At 37.0% G+C, this 15,621-nt stretch overlaps 1 protein-coding gene across 5 annotated transcripts in view; it reads right to left on the bottom strand.

The window, feature by feature from the left end:
• Positions 1-15,621, bottom strand: part of LOC111583325 (spectrin beta chain, non-erythrocytic 4-like) — a 136,003-nt gene that overhangs the window by 14,894 nt on the left and 105,488 nt on the right. For 3 of the 5 annotated variants that reach the window (XM_055012470.1, XM_055012471.1, XM_055012473.1), the window contains exons 27-37: positions 10,537-10,761; positions 9,397-9,486; positions 9,029-9,307; positions 8,672-8,826; positions 7,003-7,207; positions 4,627-4,872; positions 4,001-4,135; positions 3,154-3,398; positions 2,083-2,221; positions 839-923; positions 484-680 (exon numbers count right to left, since the gene is read on the bottom strand). In XM_055012470.1, coding sequence (XP_054868445.1) covers positions 484-680; positions 839-923; positions 2,083-2,221; positions 3,154-3,398; positions 4,001-4,135; positions 4,627-4,872; positions 7,003-7,207; positions 8,672-8,826; positions 9,029-9,307; positions 9,397-9,486; positions 10,537-10,761 — 2,001 coding nt within the window. The remainder of the gene's footprint in view (positions 1-483; positions 681-838; positions 924-2,082; positions 2,222-3,153; positions 3,399-4,000; positions 4,136-4,626; positions 4,873-7,002; positions 7,208-8,671; positions 8,827-9,028; positions 9,308-9,396; positions 9,487-10,536; positions 10,762-15,621) is intronic. The other 2 variants (XM_055012472.1, XM_055012474.1) reach the window with 1 other exon arrangement.

The following is a 15,621-nucleotide window of genomic DNA, read 5'->3' as shown; positions in this document are numbered from 1 at the left end:
CTAATAATAATAACAATAGCAATAGTAATAATAATAATAACACAATAATAATAACAATAATAATAATGAAGAATAAAAGTGATTAAAAAGGAATTCATTATAAATAAATAACATAAAAAATAAAATATAATATAATAAAACTAAATTAAATTAAATATCTTAAAGGCAATTCCTTTCTTCTCCAAAAGACTTTAAAACTGTATTGGCGGTTTTTCTTTTTAAATTTAGCAGCCTATATAAGGGATTTTATTGAGTAGTCGCAGTGTAAAAGTCATTCAGTTTAATTTACAGTACTATTCTTACAGTGCAGCGACAGTTAAAGTGATTATTAAAGTTTCTTTTCTGTCGCCTCACCTCTTCAGCTGCAGGGTTTCTGGCAGCCAGCAGCATCTTTCCCAGGTTGTCAACAATTTCAGCATTTTGAAACCTATCCTGGCTAGATGGTGTTTGTATTGATTGTATTGACAGTAATGATGATTTTACCGTGGTGAGCCGCCTCAGTGAGCTGAACCTCTCCTCCCAGGTGGCGGCGGCTTTGCGGAAGGCTTCGTGTCGACGGATCAGCTGCTCCACCTCGTCGACGCTCGCGCCGAGCTCCTTGCTGTTGATGAACGGCTCCTGAGCGGTGAGCCAGGCCTCGGCCACCACCGCCTCCTGGGCGAACTGGTGGACCTCCAGCACTGAGGCAGCAGGAGAGGAGAGAAGAACAACATTCAAAAGGACATAAGGACACTTCTGCTCTGAATTCCCCTCACATACATCTGTGCCTCCCTCTATACATGCAGTATATATGTGTTTTGCTAAAAAGGAAGGGTTGTAGGCTTGTCTGTGTGCTCACGTTGCTGCAGGGCTTCCCAGTGTTTGTCCCACTTCTCAGACAGCTCATGCTGCTTCGCAATCACCCTGTCCAGCCTCTCCTTGATCTGAAAATCAGCAACATTAGAAACACAGTACCACAGGTTTGGTCAGTTATCTTGTCATGACATGTTGATGAATCTGAAAATTCAAGTTTCTTGTCTTTTTCCCCCTCTTTTTGTTGTAATCATATGGGTTGGTCACAGTTTGTTGGTCCACACTTTCAGGCAGGCATTTTAGGAACGGTCGAGGATTAATTAATTAATTAATAATAATAATGACATTAATAACAATACTAACAATAATGACGAATAAAAGATTAAAAATGAATTTAATATAAATCAATGTTTGTGTAAAAATAGATAGATAAATGATAATGAAAGAAAAAAATACCACCACTACTACTACTACTACTACTACTACTACTACTACTACTACTACTACTACTACTACTACTAATAATAATAATAATAATAATAATAATGATAATAAAAACAATGAAGCAGAATAAAAGTGATTAAAAAGGGGTTTAATATAAAAAATGCATGTGTGTGTGTGTAAAAACAGACTAAAAAATATAATAAAAGAGAAAAATACCACCACTAATAACAATAATTATAATAATAATAATAATAATGAAGAAGAATAAAAGTGACTAAAAAGGAATTTAACATAAATAAATAGATAAACGTGTGTGTAAAAATAGATAAATAAATGACAGTGAAACAGAAAAATGTCACCACTAACAACAACAAACAACAATAATAATAAGAAGAAGTAGAAGAAGAATGAAGAATAAAAATTATTAAAACTGAATTTAAAATAAATAAATAAATAAATGTGTGTGCAAAAATAGATAAATAAATGATAATGAAAGAGAAAAATACCACCACTAATAATAATACTAATAACACTAATACTAATAAGAATAAGAATAAGAATAATGAAGAATAAAAGTGATTAAAAAGGAATTTACTATAAATAAATAAATAACATAAAATATTAAATTAAATTAAATTAAATTAAGGGCAATTCCTTCCTGCTCCAAACGATTTTAAAACTGGATTGGAGTTTGTTTTGTTTTTTTAATTTAGCAGTCAATGCAAGAGATTCCGTTGAGCAGTCGTAGAGTGACTCAGTTAGTTTACTCGGTTTAATTTACAGTATTATTCTTGCAGTGCAGCGACAGTTAAAGCGATTATTAAAGTTTCTTTTCCGTCGCCTCACCTCTTCAGCTGCAGGGTTTCTGGCAGCCAGCAGTGTCTTTCCCATCTCGATACACTCCAGGATGCTCCGGCTGCGAGCCTCCACTTCGCTCTTCAGACTCTGGTGATAATTCATCAGCACCTCCACCGAGGACACGTCCCTGCAGAGCGCACAGTTAACTCACAACACACAAACACCTACTGCTGACCACCACACTACAGTACACAAACCCACACAGCAGCAGAGCGGTGCTTCACAGCTGCGTTTTTGTAGAAATAAATAAATCATGCCAATCTAATTCAATAGTCTCATAAAAAAGGCTGTAAAAAGTAATACACATGTGCTGGTGTGTTCCTTGGAGAAACCTTTAATCTCATTACTGAGGTATTTTTTATGAAGTTGTAAATTATAGCTCTTTTTACTTTAGTAAATCTAGACTGAAAACAGGTTAAAATTCACTAGAAACTGACATATATTGGATTTTTGGGTTAATTTTTTCTGATGCCAACAAAAATATGCTGATATTGATAAAGTTGCTGATACTCTTTATACACATGTTAAAGTTATATTGAAAAGGGGACATTATGGGAGCCATTTTTTGTTAAACTATGCAGAAATGTGTTTCATTAATTAGACACTGCTTGACTCCGCACCACCGTCTGCTCTGCTACATGTGCTGCAGACAGTGCTGAAAGTAATGCAAACAACAGAGTTGGAGCCACTTAACTGGATAAACTATGTGACAAAATCATTTCTAGACTACTCCATGCATCTTTTTCTGGATTATGTGCTGTAAAATAAATTTCAAATCATCACATATGGCAGCGGTCCCAAACCACCGGGCTGTGGACCAATACCGGGCCGCACAGAGAGAATAAAAACAGTTAATTTTATATTTTATTTCTGGCGGAGTCTGCAGGGTGTTTTATTTTGAAAAATGACCACTTCATCTTCCTGTCGCTTCCATCTGTGCTTGTTTCCTGCGTTTGATGTTAAATGAAGCCGTCAATCTCACTTCTTCTAGTCGCTGTGCATCCTTTAACTGCTGTACATGCTGATTTAACTTGCATTGTGCTCCTGCTGCATGGATACCTGGGCTTCTCTCCTGTCCCTATCTGACAGATGATGGAGTCCATCCACATGATCTGATCTCGGACCATGCCGAAGAACCTCAGCTTGTCCGTCTCGGTGGTGATCTGCACTCGGCACTCCTCGCAGGACGTCAGCAGCTCCTTCCAGCACTGCATCACTTCGTGCTCGTGGCAGGCGATGGTTTCGGCCTTCTCGCCGGCGTACACCGTCCTCAGCTGGGCAGCGCTCTCCTGCAGCTGACGCACCTGACGGGGCGGGAGGAGGGAGGATTTAGGGGAAAGGCTGCACCGGAAAAAGGATTTAAAAAATGGAAAGAGACAGTTTTTGTGCCGGATGACGCACAAACGCAGCTGCCCTGAGAGCTGTGTTCAGTCAGGGCCAAACGGTCCCGGCTCTGTCACCAGAGTCGACACAGCAGCTGTGCTTCTGCATCGTTCTCCTGTAAAATGTACCACAGTTTCTGTTCCCCAGGTGCATGACGGAGGCAGGATGAAGCAAAATTAAATGCAGAGTAAGGTGGTAGCTTTGTCACCAAAATGGCAGACACACAAAGATTTTACTATCAGTCTAATAAAAGGGTCATTCCTGAATTGGAGGACATTTGGGCTTCAACATTTTTGAAAAATAAACCTTCTCTTTTATAATTTTCTGCTATATATTCATCAATAATAGGTAATAAACTATCTAAGGTTTGATTGGCTCAGTTTACACATCAATGGTAGCATTTTTATTCCATGTTTTACTTGCTGTTTGCTAACCCTACTCTAATCACAGTATCTTTGCAGGAAGAATATCCCAGGCGCACCAGCTCAGGTATGATACTATACTGGAGCTGGTGTTGTTGTACCTGTGTGACCAGCAGCTGAATGTCCTGTTCGAAGCTGTGCAGGAGTCTCTGCAGGGTGCTGGTGTTGGCGGTGCTGCCCTGCCGAGCCCGAACCTCTGGTAACCTTCGATGTTTGTCCTCAATCTGGGCCAAAACCTGGAAAAAAAAACATAAAGCAGAGCAGAAATGTTACATGTTTACAGTGGAAACATCTGTATAGATATCTAAAAGAAAAAAATAATGGAGAAAACTAAAATACATCTTTCATGCACACATAAACCAAACTATTTTTTGGAATTTAGCATTCTTTGGAGGGGCTATAAAACTAAAAAAGCACCAAAATGTTTCTGGACAACAACAGCTTCTTGTCTTATCTATTTGCATCGTATCCATAATTGCAGAAAATGTACCACTAATGTTAAAATTCTGCTTACATTAAAAATTACCTTCTGCAGGACTAAAACAGGAGCTAGTCTGCTTAGTTTCAAGGACGCCGATGCATAATCAGCACTTCATTTACATTTTGTGCAGATTTCTCAGCCCGTCTCTTCTGCAAAGGTTACTGTAAACTGTAGCGAAGAGCTTCCTAATGCAACAGAAAACCCACAAAAGGAGACTTAAGCATATCTACTGTATGTCTTTGTCACCTCTCTGCAGTCGGAGAAGAACTTGTGCAGCTGGTGGGAGGCGGCGAGCATCTGGGCCCGGGTCTCCATGAGCTCCAGCAGGTCGGCCCAGGCCTCGTTCACGCCGTCCTTCCACTCGGCGATGGTCGCCGCCTCCGAGTGGCCGTAGTCGATGAGCTCGTCCACCATCTGATTAACCGCCGTCACTCGTTCCTGCCCAACGCTGCCCGTCTCCGAAGCAAACTCTGTAAACTTCTCCTGCAGGACCTGGAGACGCAGCAGAACAAAAAAAGAGGGCACAGCATTGGTCATTCCACCTCAAATCACCAATTTTTTAAAAAAGTTCATGCCTTACCATCTTCAATTCAACGGATTTCTATTTAAAGTGTTGAATATTGATAGAGTTGATCATGTATAAAATCTGGGCTCATGGTAACATTAGTTTTTGAGTTAAAAACTCTTTGAAAAAAGTGGCTTCATGTCTATTTTTGCACTGTTTTCTTCCCACCAATCTGTGAATCAATGTTTTAAGTTCCATAACTTGAGAAATATTGTAAATATAGTCCTGAACTTTGCAGGTTGATTGATATGTACATGTGGTCTTCAATGGTATAACCCTACTTTGAGAGAATAATACAAACCAGTTGTATAATGGAGCAAATTCAGTCAAAAAATGTCCATGTTTTATTCTATTCCCATATTCTACGAACTACAAAACCTTAAGTTTTTCCCTCTAAGAGGCGGATTTTTTCCCCCCACGACTGACACCAATAAGAGCTTTAAAAATACAGAGTATGGTTCCAGTCAGTAGGACGACTTCTTCTTTTTTTTTTTTTTTTAAAGTAATTTTTTTGGCCATTTTTGGCTTTATTTGACAGGTTAAGTTGAGAGGCAGACAGGAAAGTAGGGAGAAGAATGGGGGGAAGACCTGAAGGAAAGGTCCGTGAGCTGGAATCAAACCCAGGCCGCTGCATTGGGGACTAAGGACCCTGTTTATGGGATGCCTGCTCAACCAATTGAGCTATCTGGGTGCCCCAGTCGGACCACTTTTCATGAAATTATCTGAAGCACTATGAGTTTTTCTTTTAGCCCAGCAACAATATTATAGAACCCTTCCAGTTGGGACCCATATTGGAGTGGTTTCACCATCATACCTGCTCCATACATGTTCAGATATTGTCCATAAATGCAAAAAAATGTATTTTAATTTTTTTTTCTCATGAAGTATGCCTCTGCCTGGCAGCATACTATTTGAAAAGGAGACATTACGGGGGCCGTGTTTTATTAACTTTGCAGAAATGTGTTTCTTGAACTAGTTAGCAGCCTTCTGTGAAGACACCGCTTGACTCCGCACCACCGTCTGCTCTGTTACATGTGCTGCAGACAGTGCTGAAAGTCATGAGAACAATAGAGTTGAAGCCACTTTACTGAACAAACTATGTGATGACACCATTTCTCAATTACTCCATGCATCTTTTTTGCATTATGTTCTGTAAGATAAGTTTTCAAATCATCCCATATGGGGCAACATATATACTAATACTGATTTATCTATGATAGGCAAATTTTAACCAATAATATCATCTGCTGGTACATCAGTAGGGCTCTAAAATTTTGTATAATACAACTGTTAACACAATAAGCTGCTTTTCAGCAAAAAAATTCTGAAAATTTCTGAAAATTTGCAAAACATTCAGGAAAAATTCCAATAATTCCTTAAAAGTTTCCCTTAAAAGTTTAATTTAAAAAAAAAATCCCTCACATTTGGCAAGAAAAATCTTGTAAATATTTTTTAAAAAATGAGTAAAAATCTTCCAAAAAAATCCTAAAAATATCTAAAGTGATTCCATATATATCAGTAAAAGTTCTAATATTTTCTTTAAGAACATTCACATAAAAATCATCCAAAATCCAGTGAATTTTGCTGGATTTTGGTTGATTTTTTTCTGAATGTTCTTAAAGAAATATTTTTTTCAACATTCCTTTTTTTCCACCAAAAAATGTTAAAAAAAAAAATGTTGAAAATGTGGACATCAGAAGTTTCACAGTGAAAATATATATTTTTTCCCACATTTTCAAACTTTAAAACGAGTCAATTTGACCTCCAGGACGACACAAGGGTTAAAAGTCTGTAACTCATAAACTAATGTTAGCTATGAGCCCAGATTTTCCACATCAGTCAATATTCAACAGAAAATCAGTCAATCTGAAGATTGTAACGTGGAATCATTTAGTGCATCACAGCTGATAAACCTGCTGTAAATGAAAGCAACGGACTGAAATCGGGGCATAACTTGACCAGTTTTGTCGTTTTACTTTCGATATGTGACTTCAAAGAATAAAACCACGTCTTGAATCTATTATTCATCCATAGAAACCATCTGTCCGCATGCTTACAGTCACGTGCTCGAAGTCTTGACCCAGTTCGGGCGAGCTGGCCACCACCTCCCTCTGGGCGATCCACTGCTCCAGCTCGTCCACCTCCCTGTTGAGCTGGTAGAGCCAGTACTGCTGCTCCAGGCGGCTCTTCCTCTCCTCCACCAGGTCCTTCAGAGACACGTACAGCCGGTCGATCTGGGACTGACGCTTGCTGATCTGCTCGCTGCCAAAGAGACGGGAAAGAGCGTCAGATCCAGCACAAAAAATGGGAAATCTATCGCATTCGAGGTCAGGTACCTGCAGAAGATGGTGCTTTATTTGAAACCACCACATATAATGGTTTAACACATCCTGAATAAACAATAAATGAGGTTAGATTGCTACTTGGAAGAGCAATTTCTCAATATTATCTTTGTCATAACGGCACAAAATAACCGCCGACTAATGCTATGTGAGGAAATGCAATCACTTCAATCGCCATTACAGTCACACTAATTTTGTTTATTGATTTGTCTATTTATTCACATATTTACAAATTTTAGTCTATTTTGTGTCCAGTTTATTACTTTATTTTTATCAGTTCTTATTTTGTTTTGTTATCATTTTTGATTTAGGCCACAAAGCTGGAAAAAAAAACAAGCAAAAATTGTTTCAGTAGATCATAGATGAAGCAAAGGACGCTGTAAAGGATTGATTTAAAAAAAATTGATAATTAAAAATAAATAAATAAAAATTTTATTTATATATATATATATATATATATATATATATATACACACACAAAAAACAGAGGAGAAACAGCAGCAGTGTCATTTAACTAACTGTACTGGATCACCAAATGTGTTCTAAATTTGTTTTTGCACAACTGACAGACATTACAATATAAATATTTAGCTTTTATAGTTAAATATTATTAATTATCTCTGTAAAAATGTATTTACAATGTAGCAAAAAGTCCAAAACTTCAAGAACTGAGAACTCACGAGACAGAAAAAAAGCACATTTGTAACACAAGAAATCACAACTCAGAGTGAATTAAAGAAACAGAATCTTTAACCTGAGGCTTTTTTAGGGTTTCTGGGAAATAAAAGATGCTCTACAGGATGCCTTATTTTGCTGCTTTGTGGACTGATTAAGAATAAATAAACAAGTAAAAATACAAAAAACAGTGGAGAAACAGCAGCGGTGTTGTTTAACTGACTGTATCGTCAGTTAAACTGTGAATTTCTCTGGATTTTGGTTGATTTTTTTTGTGAATGTTCTTAAGAAACATTTTTAACATTTCTTTTTTTTCACCAAAAAATGTTCAAAGATTCCCCAAAAATGTTGAAAATGTGGACATCAGAAGTTTCACTGTGAAAATATTTTTTTTTTCCACATTTTCAAACTTTAAACTGGGTCAATTTGACCCGCAGGACGACACAAGGCTTAGAATTCAAATTTGCATTAGAATGGCTTTATTGTCATCATACATGGCATGACGAAAATATAAACAAAGTCTGATTGATTCACCTTCTATAGGTCAAACAGAACCAACAAACTGAACCTGTGTGTCAAAAAAAATACAACAAACAGTTCGTTTTGCTAACTGACTTCTAAAATCCAATCTTTCTAAGGTGGTCATGATGCAGAGAATGGTCAGAAATGGTCTGTCAGATGGTGTTTGTGCTGGTGTTTACACCCTCACCAGTCTGGATGGCCCATCTCCAGCAGCTGTCTGCACTGCTGCGACAGCAGGCCGATGGTCTCGGCGTAGTCCTCGATGGTCTGTTCCAGGACCAAGTGTTTCTTCAGCAGCTGCAGCGTGCTCGGCTCGTCCTGGTGGGAGGAGGACGAGTTACACTTTAAAATAAATAGTGTTTAGTTAGTGTGAGTTTTCATGGAAAACATGAAATTGTCTGGGTGACCCCATACTTTTGAACAGTAGTGTAGGTCAACTTTAACTAATATAGAGCAACTTGAACTCATTTAAAGCAACTTCAACCAAACTTTTGCATGGTAGTGCATGTTGCATTTAAAGTAACTCTGCAATGATTTCGTTCACCTTCCCCTTCTCCTCGTTCATCATGTGCAGCTCCTGCTCGCTCAGCCAGGCCTCCACCTCGGCCATGTCGAAGTAGTACTGCTGGGCCTGGTACATGGCGTCCAGGACCAGCTGCCTCCTCTCCGTCTCGGCCCACAGCAGAGCCCACAGCTGGGCCAGCTGGTCGTGTCCGGCCCTGACGCAGTCGGCCTCCGGGCTGCGTATGGAAGCGATGATGGCCGCCCGCTCCAGGACGTCCTCGATTCGGCTCCTGTGGCCCTGCAGCTCCCTCTGCAGAGTCTGGAGGACAGAAACATGATGGATGTGGTGTAGAACAGAGCAGGGTACAGACTTCAGTCATGTATTGGATGAAGGATCTTTTCTCTCACCTGGTTCTTCTTCATGAGCTGCTGGACGGCCTGCAGAGTCGATCCATGTTCCTGAGACATGGCCATGGGGAGGCGTTCCTGGACCCACAGCTACAATCACAACAACCGCTTAAGTTAAAGTGCAATAATCACTTCTCTGTGCAATTGTAACTCCATTATTATTTATTAATAATAATAACGTTATTTACACAGCACAATTAAGAGCAGCGTTCACAAAGTGCTTTGAGAGTTAACCCTCGTGTAGTCCTGCGGGTCAAAAAAAAAAAAAAAAAATAAAATAAAATAAAATAAAATTTTTTATTTATATATATATATATATATATATATATATATATATATATATATATATATATATATATAAAAAAATATATATATATATATATATATATATATATATATATATATATATATATATATATATATATATATAAATATTAAAAATGTTTCTTAAGAACATTCACAAAAAAACAAAAACCAAAATCCAACGAATTTTGCTGGATTTTGGTAGATTTTTATGTGAATGTTCTTAAACAAAATATTAGAAGTTTTACTGATATATATGGAATCACTTTAGATATTTTTAGGATTTTTTTGGAAGACTTTTACTCATTTTTTAAAAAATATTTACAAGAATTTTCTTGCCAAATTTGGGGGATTTTTTTTTTCTTTTTTTAAATAAAAATTTTAAAGGAAACTTTTAAGGAATTATTGGAATTTTCTTCCTGAAGATTTTGCAAATTTTCAGAAATTTGTGGAATTTTTTGTGAATTTTTGGATTTTTTTCAGACAAGGAAACAATATTTTTTGGTGCCCGTAGATGAAGACAACAGGAGGGTTAAATAACTGAGCAGCATGTTTGGTTTTCTTAGATTTCATGCCAATAAGTTACATTTACAGGTGAAATCTACTTCATTTGTTGCTAAATCACTCAAAATAATCCTTAAAAATGCATCTTAACTCAGTGTCACATCAAAATCGATTAACTTTTTGCTCAGGTTTTCATTTTTCAAATTCACTTTTACAGTCTGCAAAGAACAAACATGTTTAAATACGAGCAGCAACGATAAATACATGAAATATTGTATCTGTAACGTAACAGTTTCCATTCCAGTGAGTGTATCTGTGTTGTGGAAAACTCACAATCTCGTCCTCCAGGTCTCGTCCCACTTGATGAACCTCCTTGGACGCCAGCAGGATGCGTCGCCGCTCCTTCAGCGGCTCGATCAGACGGACCATCCGGGCCTCCACGGCGGCCTGTCGCTCGGCAACCGTCTCCTTCACCTGCGTCTGCTGCGGGATGGAGGACGCCTGCACCTGCAGCTGCCCCACCTCCTTGTACCAGTCCTCCATCTGGGTCTCCATCGTCTGAGGAGGAGGAAGTCGTCGGATCAGACGGGAGAAAGGGAGCGAGGCAGTGAGAGGAAGCGACGGGTGGAGGTTAGAAAGAAATAAGAGATGATAAAATGGCACGAGAGAGATGAAAAGAGGGCGACAGAAATGAAAAAATGACAAGCTTGTTGAATGATTAGCATTTTTTTTCTTGCAAGACAGATTTATTTAACCAAAAACGATTAGCTTCCATAAAAATAGGATCAAATATCCTCCTGAGACCCGGCCCATTCATTTATGTCTTCTGTAATGGACATTTGTTTCTGATCTATATTTGTTGACTAATTTGAGCAACTCTGCTAAATCTTGACATGCTCAGTAGAGGACATCCTGGCCTTTCTAATGATATCTCATGTGACTAGACAGGACGAGGGGAACTTTGTTTTCATGCTGAGACAAAAATGAGACTGCCAGGAAAAGAGAAAAGTCAAGTCAAAAATTGTTAAGATATCGTTGTTTTACCGCTGGTAATCGTATATTTTCTTGTTTGTGAACAAATCAGGAATTATAAATTGGAGTCAGAGTTCAGTTAAACATTTTGTCAGGAAAAATAACAGCCCCTTTATGAATGTCGACTGTAATGGAGATGACGATTTAATGGGGTTAGCTAATAGCTAACTAGCATGCTAATTCTTTGTTTACATTCATATTTCTGCCATACAACACATTTCTTTGTGAGGTAATAAACACATTGAATGTATTTTCTATGTAAAGTGATTAATATATAACTATGTTTCATTCAACTGCTTAAATTTTGCATTATTGTTTTATAATTTAGTCTCTTAAAGTTTCATGAGAAAACAGATTCTTGTTTTCTTGTCGGCTTATTTTGATTTCAAAGTGTTGGTGTTTTTTTTGTTGTTTTTTTTACATTAAGATCATTCTGTTGACCACTACAGTGGACATGCTGTAAAATCTAAAATAAAAATGATTTTTAACCCTCCTGTTGTCTTCATTTACGGGCACCAAAAAATATTGTTTCCTTCTCTGAAAAAAATTCAAAGATTCAGCAAAAAAATTCCACAAAAAAGAAAGAAAATTCCAATAATTCCTTAAAAGTTTCCCTTAAAAGTTTTATTTTTAAAAAATCCCCCAGATTTGGCAAGAAAAGTCTTGTAAATATTTTCAAAAAAATTGTAAAAATCTTCCAAAAAAATCCTAAAAATATCTAAAGTGATTCCATATATATCAGTAAAACTTCTAATATTTTCTTAAGAACATTCACATAAAAATCAACCAAAATCCAGCGAAATTCACTGGATTTTGGTTGATGTTTTTGTGAATGTTCTTAAGAAACATTTTTAACATTTCTTTTTTTCCACCCAAAAATGTTCAAAGATTTTCCAAAATGTTGAAAATGTGGACATCAGAAGTTTCACTGTGAAAATATATGTTTTTTACCACATTTTCAAACTTTAAAACGGGTCAATTTGACCCGCAGGACGACACGAGGGTTAATAAAATTCTAAATTGTGAGTTATTTTAGCTCCAAAAAAGGCAGGAAATCACAAAAAAAGCTCAACTGAATGATACTTTTTTCCCCTCGGTTCTCTGGAGGATATAGCAGAAAAGTTAGCTTTTTGCTAACCTTAACCCTGAAATCATACTTATTACTTCACTTCTTGAGTTAATTACATCTCTGAATATTTATCTTACTGTATATTCACATTTTCTGCTTATACTTCTGTTCATCTCTATATTTCATTGCTCAGTTTATATTTCTAAGACTTTCTATGAGAGCAACTGTAAGTTATTTCTCCTCGGGGATCAATAAAGTATTTTTGCTCCTCATATACGGTTTTCTAAACACACTGAAACCCTATTCAGTGCCTTTATTTTGAAAAACATGGACAAAAAAAGCACAATTAAGCCCCGAAACAGCAAAAGAACCTGTGGTCTGACAGACAGGGAGTGTGGTGAAGGTTACTGTGCCCCTTCAGCAGGATGGATGCTGGGTAGTGGAGTTTGGTTTGGATGCTGTGGTAAAGCAGTGCTGTTAAAGGAAGCTGTAAGTGGCATGCTGTGGGAGAGGAGAGCGAGAGATGTCTGGTGAAATGATGGAGCGATGAGAGGATGAATCTGTGCCCACGTCAAATAAAGAAATTAATAAATGTGACTCCTCCAAAGCACCAGAGTCACATCCCAACATCAGCACATGCAGAAAAGAAGAGCCTATTGTCATAAAATTAACTCCAAACCATCGAGGGTGGTTTTAACTCAGCTGAAAGTGACATTTTTAGACTCAGAATCCTGCTTCACACTTAAAAATCTGCTTTTATTGCGGCTTCTCAGTGTTTGCTCGGGAGATTTTCACTTTTCTCTGCTCTAACGGCCAAAACAAGGATCTTTACTCACTGGAGCTGGTGTGATCTGATTAACACCCACCTGCTCCGCTCTGCTACTAAAAAGACTAATAACAATAAAGGCCATCTGCACTGGAGACTGTGTGTAAACCAGCCTGCAATCATTTCCACATCCGAGGAGATAAACGGCTGCCTACGTCCTCCAAAGACCTACTTCTGCTGCTGCTTTATATTCAACTGACCAACTAGCAAACGCGATAAATAACTACAATAGATCTAATTAAATAAATCGGGGCTCAACATTGCAGCCATCTAATCGCATTTTGTGACAATTTCTGGACACTGTGCTGCTGAATTTTATATCTAGGAGGACTCAGTTTGACTTGCAAATGTGCTTTTTGTTTGTTTTGGCTTGAAAAAATTCACAAATTGCATCCTGTGACACACCAGGGTGGAGTAAGAATTGAAGTAAAGGTCATTCAGACCTTCCTGCAAAACCACAGTCCAAGATTTCTAAGGAGAAGGAATGCTGAAAAAAGCAACATGACAGGAATCACTCACACAGTTTAAGTTGCAGATATCAAAGAAATTAACCCTGTATATTGTATACGATGCGCTCAGTTTGGTCTGTAATTTACAGGAAAAACTAAGTTTGCTAAATCCACTGCAAACTTAACCCTCGTGTCGTTCTGCGGGTCAAAACTGACCCGTTTTAAAGTTTGAAAATGTGGAAAAAAAAAATATCACAGTGACACTTCTGATGTCCACATTTTCAACATTTTTTGGAAATCTTTGAACATTTTTTGGTGGAAAGAAAGAAATGTTAAAAATGTTTCTTAAGAACATTCACATAAAATCAACCAGAATCCAGCAAAATTCACTGGATTTTGGATGATTTTTATGTGAATGTTCTTAAAGAAAATTTTAGAAGTTTTATTGATGTATATGTAATCACTTTAGATATTTTTAGGATTTTTTAGAAGATTTTTACTCATTTTTAAAAAATATTTACAAAACTTTTCTTGCCAAATTTGGGGGATTTTTTAAAAATGAAACTTCTAAGGAATTATTGGAATTTTCTTCCTGAAGGTTTTGCAAATTTTCAGAAATTTGTGGAATTTTTTTGCAGAGTGTTTGTATTTTTTTCAGGCAAGGAAACAATATTTTTTGGTGCCAGTAAATGAGGACAACAGGAGGTTAATACATGAAACACGACGCATAAACTAAATAACAGAACTGCTGCACTAATTTCATGATTTTTTTCCTCTTTGCATTGTGGCTCTTTCTTTCAAAATAAAACAGCACCTAGTTTTTTTTTCTCTTAATTTGCTATTTTTTCCGAAAGCAATTATCAGTTATAAGAAGGAAAAAATATGCAAAATGTGCTGCATTAAGAAGCACCGGCATTAATAGCGGGTAAAGTTAGTTAGTCTGAAGCCTTGCAACCAAATAAACATGAAAAACAAACGTCTGGGGAAAGCAGCAGGAGTAATCTCAGCACCAGGGGTCAACTGGAAGCTCTTAGCTGGTGTTCACACTTTTAAAATGATAAATGAACTCTACTTACATTGTGCTTTTAACCTGAAAACAGCACAAAATAGCTCCACAAACATCCCCGCTCACAATCAGACACATAAAGCAGCTGTTTGGTGTTCAATATTTTAAATATTCGTAATGATTTAATGCTACACAAACTGAATTATTGTCCCATTAATGTGCTTTATAGTGCGCGAAATCTGCTCATTTATTTGGCTAATAAAAATCCACAAGATGCTTCAAAACACAGTAACTTCTATCTGTAAAATGATGTTGGGATGAAACTCCTGGTCATTTTTACCAGAAAATATCCACACAGATGAAAAATGAATGTACGAGCCTGACTGAAAATGAGATGAAAAAGCTGGAGAGCAGGAAGCTTCGCAGGCTGTTAGTCATTTATTCAAACACCGTGTTTGGTTTGAATATTCATGAGGTGAGTTCATCGGCGTGAAGCGATAATAACGTAAACAGTGAATCATTGTGGAGACGCTTCCACATGCAGAGAAGCAGAGAGTCAGAATCAAGATTTAGGTCAAAAAGATAGAAAAAAAGCAAGAAAAATTCACTTCCGTAGATCATAGGGGAAGTAAAGGATGCTGTAAAGGACTGATTTTAAAAATATATACAAAAAACAGGAGGAGAAACAGCAGCAGTGCCATTTAACTGACTGTTAATGTATCACCAAATGTGTTCTAATTTTTTTTCTGTGAAATTTACAGACATTACAATATAAATACTTAACTTTTACAGTTAAATATTAATGATTATCTCAGTAAAAATGTCTTTGCAATGTAGAGAAAAGGTAAAATCTGAGAACTGAGAACTCACAAGACAGAAAAAAGCATATTTCTAACACAAGAAATCACAAGTCAAAGCATTTTAAAGAAACCGAATATTTAACCTGAGAGTTTTTTGGGTTTATGAGAAGTAAAAGATGCTTTTACAGTGAAATATTAATAATTATGTCAGTAAAAATGTCTTTGTAATATAGCAA

The sequence above is a fragment of the Amphiprion ocellaris genome, chromosome 7 (assembly GCF_022539595.1).
Source record: "Amphiprion ocellaris isolate individual 3 ecotype Okinawa chromosome 7, ASM2253959v1, whole genome shotgun sequence".
In the NCBI taxonomy this organism is placed as follows: Eukaryota; Metazoa; Chordata; class Actinopteri; family Pomacentridae; genus Amphiprion; species Amphiprion ocellaris.
This window is presented reverse-complemented; position numbering and strand designations above follow the sequence as displayed.